At 45.4% G+C, this 22375-nt stretch overlaps 1 protein-coding gene across 1 annotated transcript in view; it reads left to right on the top strand.

Annotated features, from left to right (window-relative positions):
• Positions 1-22375, top strand: part of LOC129695907 (adhesion G-protein coupled receptor V1-like) — a 491758-nt gene that overhangs the window by 452922 nt on the left and 16461 nt on the right. Inside the window, exons 87-88 of the mRNA XM_055633356.1 lie at positions 17592-17713; positions 19215-19406. Of these exons, the coding sequence (XP_055489331.1) occupies positions 17592-17713; positions 19215-19406 (314 nt within the window). The remainder of the gene's footprint in view (positions 1-17591; positions 17714-19214; positions 19407-22375) is intronic.

The following is a 22375-nucleotide window of genomic DNA, read 5'->3' as shown; positions in this document are numbered from 1 at the left end:
CTCAGGGCTGTGTGCTGAGCCCCCCTCCTCTACTCCCTCTTCACCTACGACTGCACACCTGTACATGGTACTAACACCATCATCAAGTATGCAGATGATACAACGGTGATTGGCCGCATCAGCAACAACGATGAGCTGGCCTACAGGAGGAGGTCCAGCACTTAGCAGCAACAACAACCTGGCCCTTAACTCCAAGAAGACCAAGGAGCTCATTGTAGACTTCAGGAAGTCCAGAGGCGGCACGCACACACCCCCATCCACATTACCGGGACGGAGGTGGAACGTGTTTCTAGCTTCAGGTTCCTGGGAGTCAACATCTCCAATGACCTCTCTTGGACCCACAATACCTCTACTCTGATCAAGAAGGCTCATCAGCGTCTCTTCTTCCTGAGGAGACTGAAGAAGGTCCATCTGTCTCCTCAGATCCTGGTGAACTTCTACCGCTGCACCATCGAGAGCATCCTTACCAACTGCATCACAGTATGGTATGGCAACTGCTCTGTCTCCGACCGGAAGGCATTGCAGAGGGTGGTGAAAATTGCCCAACGCATCACCGGTTCCACGCTCCCCTCCATTGAGTCTGTCCAAAGCAAGCGCTGTCTGCGGAGGGCGCTCAGCATCGCCAAGGACTGCTTTCACCACAACCATGGACTGTTTACCCTCCTACCATCCGGGAGGCGCTACAGGTCTCTCCGTTGCAGGAACAACTTCTTCCCTGCGGCTTTCTCAGTACTCAACAATGTAGCTCGGTGACTGCCAATCACCCCCCCCAACCCCCCCCTGACACTTATTTTTTTTTTTTTATATTCAAATCGTTTGCTATGTCGCTCTTCAAGGGAGATGCTAAATGAATTTCGTTGTCTCTGTACTGTACACTGACAATGACAATTAAATTGAATCTGAATCTGAATCTGAATCTACAGGTCTCTCCGTTGCCGAACCAGCAGGTCGAGGAACAGCTTCTTTCTGGCGGCTGTCACTCTACGCAACAACGTACCTCGGTGACTGCCAATCACCACCCCGCCCCCCCCTGGACACTTATTATTATTTATTCAAATCGTTTGCTATGTCGCTCTTCCAGGGAGATGCTAAATGCATTTCGTTGTCTCTGTACTGTACACTGACAATGACAATTAAAATTGAATCTGAATCTGAATCTGAATCGGATTTTGGGAGCACTAACACACTGGGGAATGTTATAGAGCAGAGGGATCTAAGAATACGGGTACCTAGTTCATTGAAAGTGGCATCACGTTGATAGGGTGGTCAAAAGGGCTTTTAGCACGTTAGCCTTCATCAGCAGTCAGAACATTGAGTATGGAGGTTGGGAGCTCATGTTGCAGTTGTAAAACATTTAGAATATTGTGTTCAGTTTTGGGCACCATGTTATAGGAAAGACGTTGTCAAGTTGGAAAGCGTGCAGAGAAGATTTACGAGGATGTTGCCAGGACTTGAGGGCCTGAGCTCTGGGGAGAGGTTGAGCAAGGACTCTATTCCTTGGAGCACAAGAGAAAGAGGTGATCTTATAAAGGTGTATATAATTGTGAGAGGAATAGATCCGGTAGACACACAGAGTCTCTTGCCTAGAGTAAGAGAATCAAGAACCGCAGGACAGAGGTTTAAGGTGAGGAGGGGAAAGATTTAGGAAGAATCTGAGGGGTATCTTTTTCACACAAAGGGTGGTGGGTGTATGAATCAAGCTGCCAGATGAGATAGTTGAGGTAGAGTCTATCCCAACATTTAAGAAGCAGTTGGACAGGTACATGGATAGGACAGGATGGAAGGGATATGGGCCAAATGCAGGCAGGTGGGACTAGTGTAGACTGGACATGCTGGCGGGTGTGGGCAAGTTGGGCCGGAGGCCCTGTTTCCACGCTATCATGCCCCTGTCCCACTTAGGAAACCTCTAGAGACTTTGCGCCCCACCCAAGGTTTCCGTGTGATTCCCGGAGGTTTTTGTCAGTCTCCCTACCTGCTTCCACTACCTGCAACCACCTGCAACCTCCGGGAACCGTACGGAAACCTTGCGTGGGGCGCAAAGTCTCCAGAGGTTTCCGTTCAGGTTTCCTAAGTAGCATAAGACTCTGTGACTCTAAACTAAACTAAATATTATCAGAATATGTCATGTAATTTATACACAGAAAAAATAAATAACCCATAATGATCCATGAAATGATATGACTGTTAATGCAGTAATTGCCTAATCAATTTCAAGAGCTAAAATCAATGTCAACATAATTTGCTAAATGCTGTTGTTTTTGTATCATTATACCAGGCAGCAGAAAACCTGAGAAACATCTATCAATTTTGTGTTCTGCTATAAGTATTGCTATAGTATTTTTGTTTACTATATCATGTATACAGTCAAACTATTTATTTCCTATTAATGCTCTAATGCCAGAGAGTAATGGTGGATGGTTGTTTGTCAGGTTGGAGGCCAGTGACTAGTGGGGTGTCACAGGGATCTGTGTTGGGTCCACTGTTGTTTGTCATGTACATCAATGATCTGGATGATGGTGTTGTAAATTGGATTAGTAAGTATGCAGATGATACTAAGATAGGTGGGGTTGTGGATAATGAAGTAGATTTTCAAAGTCTACAGAGAGATTTATGCCAGTTGGAAGAGTGGGCTGAAAGATGGCAGATGGAGTTTAATGCTGATAAGTGTGAGGTGCTACATCTTGCCAGGACAAATCAAAATAGGACGTACATGGTAAATGGTAGGGAATTGAAGAATGCAGGTGAACAGAGGGATCTGGCAATAACTGTGCACAGTTCCCTGAAAGTGGAATCCCATGTAGATAGGGTGGTAAAGAAAGCTTTTAGTGTGCTGGCCTTTTTAAATCAGAGCATTGAGTATAGAAGTTGGGATGTAATGTTAAAATTGTACGAGGCATTGGTGAGGCCAATTTTGGAGTATGGTGTACAATTTTGGTCGCCTAATTATAGGAAGGATGTCAACAAAATAGAGAGAATACAGAGGAGATTTACTAGAATGTTGCCTGGGTTTCAGCTACTAAGTTACAGAGAAAGGTTGAACAAGTTAGGGCTTTATTTTTTGGAGCGCAGAAGGTTAAGGGGGGACTTGATAGAGGTCTTTAAAATGATGAGAGGGATAGACAGAGTTGACATGGATAAGCTTTTCCCACTGAGAGTAGGGAAGATTCAAACAAGGGGACATGACTTGAGAATTAAGGGACAGAAGTTTAGGGGTATCATGAGGGGGAACTTCTTTACTCAGAGAGTGGTGGCTGTGTGGAATGAGCTTCCAGTGAAGGTGGTGGAGGCAGGTTCGTTTTTATAATTTAAAAATAAATTGGATAGTTATATGGACGGGAAAGGAATGGAGGGTTATGGTCTGAATGCAGGTGTATGGGACTAGGGGAGAATACGTGTTCGGCATGGACTAGAATGGTCGAGATGGCCTGTTTCCGTGCTGTAATTGTTATATGTTATGTATGTTAAATACCAGGTTCAGTAAGGCCAAAAGAATAGGGTTAGTCCTAAAGACTAACTAGAACATGTTGGAAATAATCATTCACTCTTTGCTCTGCAATATTCATGTTTAATGAGTAAGTACGACATACATTTAGAAGAAGGAGACCTGACCCTAAATTACAAGGTGGCATCACCTGGAATACAGAGGTTCTGTGCTGATTTGATCATATTTTTCCAGGATATTAAATGGAAACTGAGGGAGTGTATTTGGAAACTATTCCTGTTGGATGAAGGGGAATGCAGTCTAAAGGGTTTCGTTCCTTCTACTGGTTAAGGTGGTAAACATAACTGCAAAAATGGTCATAGAAAATAAAAAACTTCCTTCCTTGAAGCTTGCTTCATTTTTCATTCTAATTGTGAGATTGATAAATAAAGGGAAAAGGCTAAGAGTTAACCTAAGGCTTTATCTATTTTTCACTCAATGGTGAAAAAGGCTCGAATGATGAAATAGTCAAATATTGTTTCCAATATAGAACGGCTTTAGGGGCACTGCATTATAATGTTCAAGTTCAAGTTCAAGTGAGTTTATTGTCATGTGTCCCTGTATAGGACAATGAAATTCTTGCTTTGCTAAAGCACACAGAACATAGTAGGCATTTACTACAAAACAGATAAATGTGTCCATATACCATGATATAAATATATACACACATGAATATATAAACTGATAAACTGATAAAGTGCAAATAGCAGAAAGTGGTTATTAATAATCAGAGTTTTGTCCGAGCCAGGTTTAATAGCCTGATGGCTGTGGGGAAGTAGCTATTCCTGAACCTGGTTGTTGCAGTCTTCAGGCTCCTGTACCTTCTACCTGAAGGTAGCAGGGAGATGAGTGTGTGGCCAGGATGGTGTGGGTCTTTGATGATACTGCCACCTTTTTGAAGCAGCGACTGCGATAAATCCCCTCGATGGAAGGAAGGTCAGAGCCGTTGATGGACTGGGCAGTGTTTACTACTTTTTGTAGTCTTTTCCTCTCCAGGGCGCTCAAGTTGCTGAACCAAGCCACGATGCAACTGGTCAGCATGCTCTCTACTGTGCACCTGTAGAAGTTAGTGAGAGTCTTCCTTGACAAACCGACTCTCCGTAATCTTCTCAGGAAGTAGAGGCGCTGATGAGCTTTTTTGATAATTGCATTAGTGTTCTCGAACCAGAAAAGATCTTCAGAGATGTGCACGCCCAGGAATTTGAAGTTCTTGACCCTTTCAACCATTGTTGATATAAATGGGGCTGTGGGTCCCCCTCCTACTCCTTCCAAAGTCCACAATCAGTTCCTTGGTTTTGCTGGTGTTGAGGGCCAGGTTATTGCGCTGGCACCATATGGACAGTTGCTCGATCTCTCTTCTATACTCTGACTCACCCCATCAATGATACGCCCCACAACAATTTGCAAGTTGAAATGGTAGTAAGGCAGGCAAACACAATGCTAGCAATTATTTCAAGAGGACTAGAACACATATACAGGGATGTAATGCTGAGGTACTATAAGGTGCTGGTCAGGCCACATTTGGAGTATTGTGAGCAATGTTGAGCCCCACATCTGAGGTAGGATGTGTTGGCTCTGGTGTTTTCAATTTCAATTTTATTTTTAATATGTTTTATTATTTATTTATTATTTATTTATTTGTTTATGATTTTTTTTTTAAATGATACTGCCTGTAAGGGAAATTCATTTTGTTGTCTCAAATTGAGACAATGACAATAAATTTGAATACAATACAATACAAAAGAGGAGGTTTACAAGAAGGATTCCAGGAATTAGTGGGTTAACATATGATGAGCGTTTGACGGCACTGGGCCAGTACTTGTTGGAGTTTAGAAGGATGAGGAGGACCTCACTGAAACTGAGAACGGTGAAAGGCTTGGATAGAGTGAATGTAGAGATGATGCTTCCACTCGTGGGAGAGTCTAGGACCAGAGGTCATAGTCTCAGTATTAATGGATGTTTCTGGATGCTTTTAAGAGAGAGTTAGATAGAGCTCAGAAAGATAGCGGAGTCAAGGGATATGGGGAGAAGGCACGAATGGGATATTGATTGTGGATGATCACAATGAATGGCGATACTGGCTTGAAGGGCCGAATGGTCTACTCCTGCACCTATTGTCTATTGTTGATTGTCCTTTAAGAAGAAGATGAGGAAGAATATCTTAAGGCAGAGGGTGGTGAATCTGTGGATTTTGTTTTGCCGCAGAAGGTTGTGGAGGCCAAGCAATGGATGTTTCTAAGGCTGAGATAGATAGATTCTTGATTAGTACGTGTGTCAGGTGTTATGGGGAGAAGGCAGGAGAATGGGGTGAAGAGGGAATGATGGATTGACCATGATTGAATAACAGAGTAGACTCGATGTGTCTAATTCTGCTCCTATTCCTTATGACCTTATGACATGCACACATAGGAATAGCTTGGATGGGACACCTTGATTGGCATGGATGAGTTGGACCAAAAGGCTTGTTTCTGTGCAGTATAACTCGATGAAGCTATGAGTGCCCTGCACTAATTCCATGTTCCTTGGTTCCTTTAATATCCTAATAATAGGACATCTGAAAATAGTCAACAAAAAGCAGATAAGCGCTATGTGAGGGATGCCAAAATCCTGCCACATGGACACAAATTGAGGAGTAATCGCAAAAGGCAACGGTCATCTGGCATACATTGGTATCCAGATCATACATTACAATGGATAAGGACAATCTGTATCAAAGGATCAGGTGCCATCTCAGAGAGACCACTGAAGTGGTTGAGGAGATAACACAAGGTGTTGTGCTATTCCTGCAGTGCAAGAACACAGGCCTTGGAAGGGCCACATAAGGAAGGACAGTCCACTGGACCAATGGTCTAGAGGAACATGTACGAGAGCTGAGCAGGCAGAAACAGTTACTATAACAATGTAATAAATCCCTCGCTTCATCCAAAACAAAAATCTAATTGACAGTGGAAACCTTTCTCTCATTTATATTCAGTGTTTCTGTTTCCAACGTAATTCTTATCAGACAGGAAGTGCTAACCACAGATAAGATGCAGCTGACAGATTGTGTGCTGTTTTGAGCGTACAGTTTATGCAAACTATTTTTGAAGGATTTTCAGGTCTATGGGAGAGCAGTTACTTGGAGACACTTCAGAAACAAGAATTAGGAGCAGACGAGGGCATTCGATCCAATTTGTGATCCCAGCTGCAAAGACAGATGTATACAGCAATTCGTTCTTCCCCCGCACAATTAAAGCATGGAATAATCTCCACCCAATGATAGTTACCCAACCAGATGCAACTAAATTTAAAGTAGCTCTTTCTTCCCAATAACCCTTTCTGGCTTCACCACCTCCAGTTTAAATTCCATTCGGAATATTTTGGAGGACCAAGGAACCAAGAACCAAGAACAATTTCCACAAGAACACGAAAGGATACAAACAGATTTAAAAGAGATTTTGCTTGAATCATAAAGGGATTGATGCAACATAAAGGTTTCCTGTGTTGGGGGTGAGCAAGATTTATACCAGTTTCAAATGGATTGAAGATAAAAACTAGGGGAAATTTCTTTAGGTGGAAATTTGTTAAAATTCAGAATTGTTTGCCACAGAAAATAGCTCAGACCAGTATCATTATAACCATATAACCATATAACAATTACAGCACGGAAACAGGCCATCTCGGCCCTACAAGTCCGTGCCGACACAACTTTTTTTCCCTTACCTGCCTGCACTCATACCATAACCATTGCATCTCTTAAAGAAAATGGATAAATATTTAACCAGATGTAATTCCTAGGCCACAGCAAGGGAGCAAGTGAAGTCCTCTATGAAAAGCAAAGATGTGCCAGATCGCTTACCTCTCAACAATAAACTTTGACAATTCCAGAATCAATTTCTCTTTTCATTTATTTGCAATGCTACAATTTTCTTTTATTTCGTGATAGTGACATCTGCATTAACTTATTTCCCAATTGCAAAAATATATTAACATTAATTATTTTCTGATCAAAAGTGTCAGAGGCAAACTAACTGAGAGCATTGGACCATGTTAGATTACTTTTGTCCTAACTATGAGAGAAGACTTGACGAGGTCTTGAAGTGGAACCCTTATGAAGTTTCAAAAATCACAGCTCCAGAGATAGTTTTGTGTGGACAATTTAAATCTTTAGCATTACATTCAAAAGTTATTTTTCATAAATTTGTGCAACAGTCAACAGAGTAGGTGATTTCAGAAATTATCAGTGGTATAGGTTTAACTATGAGCGCTGTAATTGAAAGAGAGTTAAGGGGCTGTCCCACTTGGGCGACCTAAGCTGCGAGTTTAGATGAGTTTGCCCTGGACTCAAACTCGCAGAATGGTCAACACGAGGTATAATGAGGTGGCTGGAACTCTCCTTCATGTTCGAGGGAGGTTCCCACCTACTCGCGGCCTCAGCTAGGTCGTGGAAAAAATTTCAGCATATTGAAAAATTTTCTGCAAGTAAAATTTGGTCGGCATGGGTCTTTTTCACTCGTAGTGCAGTGGAGTGGAGTCGCTATTTACTTACAGGCAGTCGCGGGCAGCCGTAGGCAATCTCCTTCGCTGATCGGGCATTTTGATTGGCTCATTGGAGTTTCACGACCTAGGAAGACCTACTGGTAGGTAAAATGCCCGCTAAACTTTATTAAACTTCTTAAAAGTGTCTCCACTCCTTCTCCCCTTCTCTCCCCTTCTCTCCCCTTCTCTCCCCTTCTCTCCCCTTCTCTCCCCTTCTCTCCCCTTCTCTCCCCTTCTCTCCCCTTCTCTCCCCTTCTCTCCCCTTCTCCTCCCCTTCTCTCCCCTTCTCTCCCCTTCTCTCCTCCTTCTCCTCCCCTTCTCCTCCCCTTCTCCTTCTCCTCTCCTTCTCCTCCCCTTCTCATTCTCCTCTCCTTCTCCTCCCCTTCTCCTTCTCCTCTCCTTCTCCTCTCCTTCTCTCCTCTCCCCTTCCCTTCTCTCCCCTTCTCCCCCCTTCTCTCCCCTTCTCTCCCCTTCTCTCCCCTTCTCTCCCCTTCTCCTCCCCTTCTCCTCCCCTCTCCTCCCCCTTCTCTCCCCTTCTCCCCCTTCTCCCCCTTCTCCTCCCCTTCTCCCCCTTCTCCTCCCCTCCTCTACCCCCTCTCCTCCCCTTCTCCTCCCCTTCTCCTCCCCTTCTCCTCCCCTTCTCTCCCCCTTCCCCTTCTCCCTTCTTCTCCCCTTCTCCTCCCCTTCTCTCCCCTCTCCCCTCCCCCTTCTCCCCCCCTCCCTTCTCTCCCCTTCTCCTTCTCCTCCTCCCCCTTCTCCCCTTCTCTCCCCTTCTCCTCCCCTTCTCCCCTTCTCCCCTTCTCCTCCCCTTCTCTCTCCCCCTTCTCCTCCCCTTCTCTCCCCCTTCTCTACCCCTTCCCCCCCCCCCCTTCTCCCTCCCCTTCTCTCCCCTTCTCTCCCCCTTCTCTTCCCCCCTTCTCCCTCTCTCCCTTCTCTCCCCTTCTCCTCCCTTCTCCCCCTTCTCCCCCCCTTCTCCCCCTCTCTCCCCCTTCTCCCCCCTTCTCTCCCCTTCTCCCCTTCTCCTCCCCTTCTCTCCCCTTCTTCTCCCCTTCTCCTCCCCTTCTCCTCCCCTTCTCTCCCCTTCTCCTCCCCTCTCCTCCCCTTCTCTCCCCTTTCTCTCCCCTTCTCTCCCCTTCTCCTCCCCTTCTCCTCCCCTTCTCATTCTCCTCTCCTTCTCCTCCCCTTCTCATTCTCCTCTCCTTCTCCTCCCCTTCTCCTCCCCTTCTCCTCCCCTTCTCCCCCTTCTCCTCCCCCTTCTCCCCCCTTCTCTCCCCTTCTCCTGCCCTGCTCCTCCCCTTCTCTCCCCTTCTCCCCCCTTCTCCTCCCCTTCTCCTCCCCTTCTCCTCCCCTTCTCATTCTCCTCTCCTTCTCCTCCCCTTCTCATTCTCCTCTCCTTCTCCTCCCCTTCTCCTCCCCTTCTCATTCTCCTCTCCTTCTCCTCCCCTTCTCCTCCCCTTCACTCCCCTTCCCCTCCTCCCCTTCTCCTCCCCTTCTCTCCCCTTCTCCTCCCCTTCTCTCCCCTTCTCCTCCCCTTCTCCTCCCCTTCTCCTCCCCTTTCTCTCCTTCCCTCCCCTTCTCCTCCCCTTCTCCTCCCCTTCTCCTCCCCTTCTCATTCTCCTCTCCTTCTCCTCTCCTTCTCCTCCCCTTCTCCTTCTCCTCTCCTTCTCCTCTCCTTCTCCTCTCCCCTTCCCTTCTCTTCTCCCCCTTCTCCTTCCCTCCCCTTCTCTCCCCTTCTCTCTCCTCTTCCCTTCTCTCCCCTTCTCTCCCCTTCTCCTCCCCTTTCTCCTCCCCTTCTCTCCCCTTCTCCTCCCCTTCTCTCCCCTTTCCTCCCCCTTCCTCCCCTCTCCTCCCCTTCTCCCCCCCTTCCCTTCTCCCCTTCTCCTCCCCCCTCCTCCTCCCTTCTCTCTCCCCTTCTCCTCCCCTTCTCTCCCCTTCTCTCCCCTTCTCCTCCCCTTTACTCCCCTTCTCCTCCCCTTTACTCCCCTTCTCTCCCTCGCCCCGCGCTCTCTAAAGGATTTATGGTACTCTGTGGCAGCCGTTTACCTTCCTCTTCATCGTGCAGACAGCGCTCCTCCGCTGTCCCTGGCCCCCACCTTCGCGATGTGTTTGTGTGTGTGTGCGGTCGGTCGATCCAGCTCGCGGTTCGGTCGATCCAGCTCGCGGTTTCAACGCGGCCGGTCGATCCAGCTCGAGGCTTCCCAGGCGAGTGCCCTCGAGCTTGAAGGTCGAAAATGCTCTTCTGGACTCACGGCTTAGGTCGCCCAAGTGGGACAGGCCCTTCACCAACAACATCCTGTCAGCAGCTGATTGTCTTCCTGTGTGTCTTCTTTGCCGTACTTGCTGGTTCTTTCCATATCTTGGTCACATCTGTAAAAGTGGGTTAGTTGTTGATAGGATGTACTGAAAATAAACATACATAATCAGAAAAATACTCGTAAATGCTAATACCGCTCAGACTGTTCAGAATAAATTAATTTTGCGTTGCTTTATCCACCTACTTTGGAAAGACAAAAAATCCAATAACCTTCAATGGTGCTTAAATTTAATAGCCCAGCTAGTATTGGTGATTGTACTGTATACAACATGGATACAAGCCCTTTGGCCCAATTCCTTCATGCCAACCAAGATGCCTAATCCCATTTGCCTGTTTTATAGCCATTATCCCTCTAAATAATGTAACATATATAAATACCATATCAATATCCCTGTCTGTGTACCTGAATGACCATAGCAACTGCAGATAGACAAAATGCTGGGGAAACTCAGCGGGTGTGGCAGCATTTATGGAGCGAAGGAATAGGTGACGTTTTGGGTTGAGACCCTTCTTCAGACTGATGTGGGGGTGCCAGAAAGGAAGAGATGGAGACAGTGGGCTGTGGGAGAGCTGGGAAGGGATGGGGAAGGAGGGAGAAAGCAAGGACTACCTGAAATTGGGGGTCAATGTTCATACTGCTGGGGTGTAAACTACCCAAACAAAATATGAGGTGCTGCTCCTCCAATCTGCTCCTCCAATCTCCTCCACTGCTAATTGGAGGAGCAGCACCTCATATTTTGTTTGGGTAGTTTACACCCCAGCAGCATGAACATTGACTTGTCCAATGTCAGGTAGTCGTTGCTTTCTCCATACAGATAGCACCCAAGGTCAGCTTTAACCCGAGTCTCTGGCGCTGTAAGGCAGCAACTCAACCGCTGTGCCACTGTGTTCTTTACAGCGGCAAGGGATTTGAGATAAGTGCAAGTGCCGCTGAAGTAATACGGTCAGTCATGGTCATTTTGAATGCAGCATGCAATGTGAGCATCTAAATGGCCTATTTCTGCTGCTTGTGAACTTTGTACTTTTTTGATGGATTGTACAGGCATAGATGCCAGGAGGAAGTTGACCTTGCATTGCAGTTGGCTAGCAAGTCTTGGTGATCTGGCCTGTGGCATTGAGAGAACATTTCAAAGTGCAGATGAAAATTGGAAACTGTTTTCGTTTGCCATGTATCTTCTATTTTAATGTTGACATTAGGCTGCTTACAATAAACATTTTAATGCTTGTGTTAAAATAACACTGGAAGGGAAGACACAAGTGTGTTAAATAATTGCTTGTTGATGACACACTGATTTCAAGTCTTCACGTAATAATAATAATAAACTGAAGGCATGCAGATCATAAAATATCTCACACCGGGAATTGAGACGAATATATTGACCCATGCTGCCAACACTGTTGGCCAAATAAAATTTGTACTTAGCTGATGAAATCCTTTCAGCAATCTTGTGAGAGAAAGTTGACCTGATAACTTAGTGATTAAGACATGCAGATCACCTTGGCCTATTGGAATGCAACAGTATCATAAAAGTGAGTTAGTACAACCATATGAATAAAATTAAGTGGGCGGCACGGTGGCGCAGCGGTAGAGTTGCTGACTAACAGCGCCATAGACCCGGGTTCGAATATGACTATGGCTGCTGCCTGTCCAGAGTTTGTATATTCTCCCTGTGACCTCTATGGGGTTCCTCCAAAATAACCATATAACAATTACAGCACGGAAACAGGCCATCTCGGCCCTTCTCGTCCGTGCCAAACACGTATTCTCCCCTAGTCCCATCTACCTGCACTCAGACCATAACCCTCCATTCCTTTCCTGTCCATATACCTATCCAATTTATTTTTAAATGATAAAATCGAACCTGCCTCCACCGCTTCCACTGGAAGCTCATTCCACACAGCTACCACTCTCTGAGTAAAGAAGTTCCCCCTCATGTCACCCCTAAACATCTATCCCTTAATTCTCAAGTCATGTCCTCTTGTTTGTATCTTCCCTACTCTCAATGGAAAAAGCTTATCCACGTCAACTCTGTCTATCCCTCTCATCATTTTAAAGACCTCTATCAAGTCCCCCCTTAACCTTCTGCGCTCCAAAGAATAAAGACCTAACTTGTTCAACCTTTCTCTGTAACTTAGTTGCTGAAACCCAGTGTTCAAAAGATCTTCAGTTTCCTCCCACATTCCAAAGACATACAAGTTTGTAGGTTAATTGACTTGGTATAAATGTAATTTGACCCTAGTGTGAGTAGGATAGTGTTAAAGTGCGGGGATCGCTGGTCGGGTTGGACTTGATGAGCCTGTTTTCCACGCTGTATGTCTAAACCTAAAAAAAGAAACACCCTACCCCCACAATTGTGCATGCACTCACAGACACACACCTGATGCCCAAGCACAACGTGTCACTCCACACCCATCACCATACCCCCACCCCTTTCCAAATCACCAGCCAAGTTGAGGCCTGATCAGACCGACCCAATGAGCTCCAACCCTAATCACACATCATGACGACTAGCCGATATATGTCCAGGTTTATAAATCAGCAGCTGAAGCTTCCTACCTAGAAGCATCGATCATTTGTTTAATTGGGCCCATCTACTGTTCGATCCTTGTCTAGCCTTGTGGTGAACTGGACCTTCTAGGTTTCTAAAGCTACAGCAGCCAAACAGGTCATTGTCCCCCAAGTTGGTGCAACTGGATACCTTCCAAGTGAATTAATAGAGTCAATATATCCTTCTACAATATACTTGGTTCACCTTCCCCATTTATGGGGCATCTAGGTAACTCTTTCCTTTCTGTACCTGATTGCTCAACAGAGTAAGCATTAAAGGCTCGAAGGGCCGAATGGCCCACTCCTGCACCTAATTTCTATGTTTCTATGTAAATGTTCACCCCATGTTTAAAAATATTTTATGTTTCCAACTTGCCATGCTTATAGCATAGAAACATAGAAAATAGGTGCAGGAGTAGGCCATTCGGCCCTTCGAGCCTGCCACGCCATTCAATATGATCATGGCTGATCATCCAACTCAGTATCCTGTACCTGCCTTCTCTCCATACCCCTTGATCCCTTTAGCCACAAGGGCCACATCTAACTGCCTCTTAAATATAGCCAATTAACTGGCCTCAACTACCTCCTGTGGCAGAGAATTCCAGAGATTCACCACTCTCTGTGTGAAAAAAGTTTTTCTTATCTCGGTCCTACAGGATTTCCCCTTTATCCTTAAACTGTGATCCCCTTGTTCTGGACTTCCCCAACATCGGGAACAATCTTACTGCATCAAGCCTGTCCAACCCCTTAAGAATTTTGTAAGTTTCTATAAGATCTCCCCTCAATCTCCTAAATTCTAGCGAGTACAAACCGAGTCTATCCAGTCTTTCTTCATATGAAAGTCCTGACATCCCAGGAATCAGTCTGGTGAACCTTCTCTGTACTCTCTCTATGGCAAGAATGTCTTTCCTCAGATTTGGAGACCAAAACTGTACGCAATACTCCAGGTGTGGTCTCTCCAAGACCATGTACAACTGCAGTAGAACCTCTCTGCTCCTATACTCAAATCCTTTTGCTATGAATGCTAACATACCATTCGCTTTCTTCACTGCCTGCTGCACCTGCATGCCTATTTTCAATGACTGATGTACCATGACACCCAGGTCTCGTTGCATCTCCCCTTTTCCTAATCGGCCACCATTTAGATAATAGTCTACTTTCCTGTTTTTGCCACCAAAGTGGATAAGCTCACATTTATCCACATTATACTGCATCTGCCATGCATTTGCCCACTCACCCAGCCTATCCAAGTCACCTTGCAGCCTCCTAGCATCCTCCTCACAGCTAACACTGCCCCCCAGCTTCGTGTCATCCGAAACACTTGGAGATGTTGCATTCAATTCCCTCGTCCAAATCATTAATATATATATTGTAAATAGCTGGGGTCCCAGCACTGAGCCTTGCGGTACCCCACTAGTCACTGCCTGCCATTTTGAAAAGGACCCGTTTACTCCTACTCTTTGCTTCCTGTTTGCCAGCCAGTTCTCTATCCACATCAATACTGAACCCCCAATACCGTGTGCTTTAAGTTTGTATATTAATCTCTTATGTGGGACCTTGTCGAAAGCCTTCTGAAACCCAGATATATCACATCCACTGGTTCTCCCTTATCCACTCTACTAGTTACATTCTCGAAAAATTCTTTAAGATTCGTCAGACATGATTTACCTTTCGTAAATCCATGCTGACTTTGTCCATTGATTTCACCACTTTCCAAATGTCCTGCTATCCCATCTTTAATAATTGACTCTAGCAGTTTCCCCACTACTGATGTTAGACTAACTGGTCTGTAATTTGCAAAAAACAAGGGTCAATAACACTGCTCATAAAAAAAATTAAAGCAGTCACCCAACTTGGCATAAACCAAGAAGGAGACCTGGGTCAAATTGACCAGAAAAGAGCAGTTGAATTTCCAATGCACACTGTCCAATATACTTAATCTGGAGATGGCAAGGACAACTTGATTCTAAAATGGTAACAGATTTTCATACATATTTGATAGGTTTACAAAACATACCAAGGTTAAAATCTCTTGAAATGCACTTTTTTTCACTTAATGAGCTTACTTTCTTAAATTTAAAAAAAGCTTTATCAAAATTGAAGGATTTTATTTCTGCAATTAACTTCGATCTTCTCCAATTGTGGACACAGCAAATACAGTTGTTGTTGCCTGTTATCTATACATAACTAAAGCTCTGATCTTGTTATCTTCTGGTTTGCACGGTCATTCTATTTGCTCAAAAACGGTACGCGATAGTGCTACGATTTTTCGCCAGCTTACTCACCGTTCTCCTGTGCTGCGATTGCACCAAGTTGTGTTACGATCGGTGGTCTAATGTAAAAGTTAGCGAGGATTTAAAAAAACAAAAATCGTAAAAGACGCGCGTGCATTGTGGATCGATTTCCTGCCATTCAGCGTGGATTGGTCTTTTCTCCTTTCACACCCACACCTTCCCTCGCCTCCCCCCCTCATCCCTCCCCCCCCCCCCCGCCCCACACACACCCTCCCCTCCCCGCCCCACCTCACCCCCATACCCCCTCCCCACACACACACCCCTCCCCCCCACCCACACACACTACCCTCCCCTCCCCCCCACACACCACACCCCCCCTCCCCCCCCACCCAATACCCCCCCCCCCTCCCCCCCCCCATGGCTGTAGGATGCTTTCCACAGAGGTCCCACAACAGTGGCAGAGGTATGCCACAACAGCGATAGGCCACGACAGCTGCAGGCAGCGGCTGGGCTTGGCAACGGTAGACCATGGCAGGGGCAAGCAGCAGTAGGCTACGGTAGTAGTAGGCAAGGGCAGCGCTCAGCGCCCCCCCCCCCCCCCCCCCCATCCCCACCGGCCCCCGAGAGCACCTGCCTGAAGCCGTGCCCCTCCCCCGGCTGCAGAACGCAACAAGAGACACAACAAGAAAGAATGAACTAAATACATCTCATCTTTACCATTGAAATTGTTGTTATATTGTAAGAGTTATTCTCATTTTAAGCTTTAATAAATCCCTTTTCCACTTGCCGTGCCTGTCTGCAGCTGGGAAATTTATTTACTTACTTTTCTAATTTTTCTCTTTTTTTTCCTCAATGTGTGTGTGTGTGTGTGTGTGTGTGTATATAATATATATATATATATATATATATATATATATATATATATATATACACAATATACATAAGTATAAATCTGAGAGTTTTTGAAGGCAGGGCCTCAGAATACACTTGAAGTCTATTTAATAGTAACTCTGCATCTCACCAACAACATTTTTGGTGCAGTGGGTAAGTTGGATGAATCCTCTTATAATGGTCCAGATCATCTAACATGCTGCTGTAGTTAGAGAAATAAATATTGCATCTTACCAACAATAGGATCTCTACTCCAACACCATACCCATCACAGAGCTTGGTAACCCGTTGCAATTTCCCTCCTCCTGCATTGAAAAATTACCTCTGCTACCACCAGTTCCAGCATGATGAATTGGCACACCTGAATTGCCGGAATGTGCAAGGTGCAAGGTGAAGTCTTCTAGCCAAGAATGATAAAGGGCTAAATGCGTCTGAACCAATGCTTGTAATCTCTCTGGTGTCTGAGTTACAGTTGTCTGTCTCTGGCTGTGCATCTATGTTCCTGCTTGCAGTCTCTCCCTGTCCCATGTGTCTGAACTCTTTCTCACAAGCTCTCCCAGACTGTGTGTCTGTACTACAGCTCCCAGTTCCTCCTATGCTGGCTTATGTGGAGGATAAACTGGCCTTTCCATGAGACATTGTCAACCAAGGAGCTCAGGCTGAAGGAGAAGATGGAGATGTGTTGAATGTCATTCTCGCTGCCTACCCCTCTATGCTCACTGCCTTATTGTCACACTTGGCTCCAGACGTTCTGAGCTGCTGGCTTAACCTGTTCAGTGCCACTCCCCAGTATACTTGGGCCAGAGTACAAAAGTACACATAGAAACATAGAAACATAGAAATTAGGTGCAGGAGTAGGCCATTCGGCCCTTCGAGCCTGCACCGCCATTCAATATGATCATGGCTGATCATCCAACTCAGTATCCCGTACCTGCCTTCTCTCCATACCCTCTGATCCCCTTAGCCACAAGGGCCACATCTAACTCCCTCTTAAATATAGCCAATGAACTGGCCTCAACTACTCTCTGTGGCAGAGAGTTCCAGAGATTCACCACTCTCTGTGTGAAAAAAAAGTTCTTCTCATCTCGGTTTTAAAGGATTTCCCCCTTATCCTTAAGCTGTGACCCCTTGTCCTGGACTTCCCCAACATCGGGAACAATCTTCCTGCATCTAGCCTGTCCAACCCCTTAAGAGTACAGAGTGAAAAAACATTGTGGCAGTGAACAGGTTAAGCCAATGTGGATGAGAGAGTTGTGATGGGGCAAGGTGCTGGATGAACTGTCCATTGGGTCTGACCAAGGCCTTTTGAAAACTTGACAAAAGAATTTGACATAGAAGCCTAAAGCCCAGCATTCAGGCTTATCCCATATAAACGAGCTGGAGATTGGTTGTAGATATTAAATTTAAAAATTATAAGATCAGACAAAAAATGATGGAAATGGTAAGAAAAGCTCATAAGGTTATGTTTTATGAATTTGTTTTCCAAGCACATACATTTTGCACCACTGATAACTTTTACTGGTATTTCAACAGGTCCTGTTTGAATTTCCTATTCATGAAATGTGCTCTGAAATAGCCTGATATGTTCTTTCACCATATTTACAGAAGTTCCTCTTGTGCTGTACCTTTTCACTCTGATATCATTGACATGGCTGTGGGGAGGCCTGTACATGGCCTACAGACACTTCTGGATGCTGGTACTGTACGTTATCTTCAACATCCTGCAGGTAAGTGTGGTCCACCTGCATGGAAACTTATTAGCCTCTAACATGGGGATAACAACATCTGAAAAACCTTCAATACAATCTAATTATTTCTTTGCTCGATGAAGAATATTATTCATCTACATCCACCCACTGAGTGTAGGCTCCCCCATATTTTGCCTCCTCCAATTTTCTGTCTGAATCGAGCCATAATGTGAAGAACATGAAATGTAGGAATAGGTCTCATCCTGCTCCACCATTCAGCCAGTTGTTGTCCAAAATGGTATCTTAAAAATACAGTAATACTAGACCAAGCTCATAAACTTGACGAAATTTAATGAGGAGTGGATACTTGGAATGAAAAGTGAAATCTCCACCGAAATGGAAACATTCAGGGCGTTTGTGGGTCTGACGTTGGCGTAGCAACGAATCAAAGGCTGGCACCCACAGGCTGGCAACCACAAGTCAGGCAGAAAGCCGGCAGCCAGCCAGCAGCCACACAGTTTTAATAGTATATAGATAAAAAGTCTTGATTAGTATATTTTACATTAGTAGTACAGTTTTACGCTACGTATATTAGTATTTTCTAAAACTTAAAACGCAATTGAATAAGTTTGGAAAGGAAACAGTCCTACTCACATTAATCTTCCACATGAGACTCGACTGGTAAATCTCTAATTTCCTGTGATCATTATAGTCTGAGTTGTAACCAGGCAAGAGGAGCCTCGCAAGAAGCCCTCCTAAATTCAGCCCATTGGGATTATTCTAACATTCAATCATGGCTGATCTATCTTCCACTTTCAACCCCATTCTCCTGCCTTCGCCCCGTAACATTTTGATACCCTTAAGGGCCTGTCCCACCAGCCTGCGATTGTATGCGTCTAGCGTGACCACATGTGGTCGCTTGAGGCGTACGTCCGCCCGGTCTCACTTCGAACAGCGGAGGCGTATGGAGTTGTGCGGGGCTGGTCCCGACATCGCGTGGGGCTCCGAAAATCATGCACTGTCCGAAAATCCTGCGCACCAACGGCCTGTCGGCCCGCAGGCGCATTGAGGGCGTATGCAGCGTCTTGACGGCATATGCCTAGCGCGTGGCGTTGCGCGATGACATCACCGCCCGGCGTGCCTTTGCGTGATGACGTCACCGCCTGACGCCGTGCGATGTACAAATTCAGTCGGCCCGCCTCTTGCCCAGCTGTTTGGTTAGTATGACGTAAATTACGTCACGCACGAACTTTGTGCGTACTTACTGCATACTTACCACGAACTTAGCACGAACACCGCTTCCGTTTGGTCGCACCAAATGCATGCAGTCGCATGCTGGTGGGACAGGCCCTTAACTAATCAGACCTGCCAATCTCTGCTTTAAAAACACCCAAAGACTTGGCCTCCACAACCCACTGTAGCTGGGAATATCCGTTATTTTTCAATTATTTCCAAGCTTTCAACAGATTTGGGTTTTTTTCTTCAAAATATGGACTCTCTTTACTGCACTGTTTGTAATATATTTGGTTTTGTTTTGCAGGGCCTGTATGTTTTTGTGGTCTATGTTATCTTGCACAATCAACTCTGCTGGCCAGTGAAAGCCAGCTACAGTATGGAAATCAATGGTCATCCCAGTCCTGGGTCAACCTATCTGACAACAGGCAGTGGTGCACCATCCGTAGGAGGGGAGATCAGCAAGTCCACTCAGAACCTAATCACTGCAATGGAGGAGGTAACATTTAACAGAACTGCACTTCCATCCAAGTTTTCTCTCAAAGTTGCATTTATACTTGAGATTGTTCGGGCAGCACATCATTTCTTGTCCAAGTGGGCGATCTTATCAGCTCAAAATATGTGGTTAGTCAATTCTTACAAGTGAAATAGATGAAAAATTATGAACATGATTAGTGTCTCTATAAATTCTTAGGCCCCCTTCGGACATGGCTGACCATGGGTGTCTCCAGGTGGATATTCCCTGTATGGAGGACACCTGTGCGTGACTTTGTTTAACGTGAGGAGACTGGTGCACAGACAGCCACCCCACGGTCCTTGACAGATCTGAGTCAGGATCCAGTGGCATGGAATCCAAGACGACCGGAGACCCTTTTCTGCTGCAGCCTTCATCAGCCTTCCCATCCGTTGTGACGCTCCACTAAGGTCGGCCATTGTCCTCCGCCTGTTCCACCATTGAGGTCTTGGTTGGATTGCTCTTTGTCAGAGACCTCCCCCTCAACCTTACCGCCATGGGTGGCCCTACCAGGAGCATAGCTCCAGATGGCAACACTCTCAGGTTCACACAAGCTTCTCCACCACGACAAGGTGACAATCCACTGAGAAGAATAACAAATATGCAGTTAACCATAGAAGGATTAATTGCCCCGTCAGGTAGCTGTTCTGGAGAAAATGGGGTGCTGGATGACAGTCATTTCCACCATTATGGTCTGGTCAAACTTTAGCAACATGGTGTCAAATAATAGGGGGAGCGACCGCGTAAGTAAGTTTGGCTAGGAGACGGATGGGAAGGGAGGTACTATCTTGCTTTTATAGAGCTTTTCTCTTGACTCATTTAAGACATAAAACTACTGTGCAGCCAATGAAATATTGTGAACGTAGTTACTTTAGCAAACAGAGTGTGGTAACTCTTTGGTTTAGTTTAATTTAGCGATATAGTTTAGAAACGGGCCCTCTGGCCCACTGAGGCAGTGCCAACCAACGATCCCCGCACACTAACACTATCCTACACACACACACTAGGAACAATTTTTCACTTGTATCGTCAATTAGCCTACAAACCTTTACGTCTTTGGAGTGTGGGAGGAAACCAGAGCTCCTGGAGGAAACCCACGCTGGTCATGGGGAAAATGTACAAACATAGAAACATAGAAAATAGGTGCAGGAGTAGGCCATTCGGCCCTTCGAGCCTGCACCGCCATTCAATATGATCATGGCTGATCATCCAACTCAGTATCCCGTACCTGCCTTCTTTCCATACCCCTTGATCACTTTAGCCACAAGGGCCACATCTAACTCCCTCTTAAATATAGCCAATGAACTGGCCTCAACTACCTTCTGTGGCAGAGAATTCTACAGATTCAACACTCTCTGTGTAAAAAATGATTTTATCATCTCGGTCCTAAAAGACTTCCCTCTTATCCTTAAACTGTGACCCCTTGTTCTGGACTTGCCCAACATCGGGAACAATCTTCCTGCATCTAGCCTGTCCAACCCCTTAAATTTTTTGTAAGTTTCTATAAGATCCCCCCTCAATCTTCAAAATTCTAGCGTATACATACAGACTCCATACAGACAGCACCCGTAGTCAGGTTCGATCCTGGGTCTCTGGCACTGTAAGGCAGCAACTCTACCGCTGTGCCACTGTGCCGCCCTTAATGTCGGAGGATACATTTTGGACAGGTGAACAAAACCAGTCTCTATATTTATTCTGGAATCTCTGCCGTTGTTTCCACAACTGTCTGACTCAGATCCAGTAACCCAAACAGCTGAGCCACAGCTGATTTAAAGTGACAACCTGTGCATCACTCATAAACACAGCTGTTTCTTTCCGTGCTGGACCAAGTCTTTGTTTTTACATAACCTCTCCGTTGACAGCACAAACCACCCTTAAAATGGCATATTCTAAACTTTCATCCTTCAGACTAAGCAGCCAATTAGCAACTGCAATACTGTAAACTAGAACTGACTTCAGATGCTTGAATCTAGAGCAAGAAAACAAACTGCTGGAGGGACACAGCGGGTCAGGCAGCACTTGCAGAGGGAATAGACGAACAATATTTCAGACCTAAGTCAGAAGAAGGGTCTCGACCTGAAACGTCACCTATTAATTTTCTCCAGAGATGCTGTCTGACTCACCGAGTTACTCCAGCTTTTTGTGTCCATCTTTGGTTTAAACCGGCATCTGCAGTTCCTTCCTATGCATGGACAATATTTTTGGTCAGGAGCATTCTTCACATTGATGGAGTAGGGGAGAAAGCTAGAAAAGAGAGGTGAAAGTGTTTTGCACGGAATCGCCTGAATGCTGCTGAGTTGCCAAGCAAGGGACTCACTCCTGCTAATTTTGTTGACATTGGCTTCCCTTTAACATGTGTAGACTTAGGGGATGAAGAGTCCGCCTGCCACATAGATATCTGTTAAGAGGATGTGGTAAGAACACAATGGAAAAGTACTAGGATTATTGCGGTTACTTTGTCTTCAGGGCTGATAAGAACAATAAAAATCCTTTGAAGCAAATTGTGGTGTCAAACATTAGTCCCTGGATTGTAAGTAAAGGCCATATCATTATCAGCTACAACCGTAACAGTTGCAAATTACACAGCCATATCGCCTTAACCTGATCCCACCTGCTACATGTCTTCCTAATCTGAGGGAGTACAGAGAAGGTTCACCAGTCGATTCCTGGGATGGCAGGACTTTCATATGAAGAAAGGCTGGATAGACTCGGCTTGTACTCGCTAGAAATTAGAAGATTGAGGGGGAATCTTATAGAAACGTACAAAATTCTTAAGGGGTTGGACAGGCTAGATGCAGGAAGATTATTCACGATGTTGGGGAAGTCCAGAACAAGGGGTCACAGTTTAAGGATAAGAGGAAAGTCTTTTAGGACCGAGATGAGAAAATCATTTTTTACACAGAGAATGGTGAATCTGTGGAATTCTCTGCCACAGAAAGTAGTTGAGGCCAGTT

This window comes from Leucoraja erinacea, chromosome 3, assembly GCF_028641065.1.
Source record: "Leucoraja erinacea ecotype New England chromosome 3, Leri_hhj_1, whole genome shotgun sequence".
Taxonomy (NCBI): domain Eukaryota; kingdom Metazoa; phylum Chordata; class Chondrichthyes; order Rajiformes; family Rajidae; genus Leucoraja; species Leucoraja erinaceus.
This window is presented reverse-complemented; position numbering and strand designations above follow the sequence as displayed.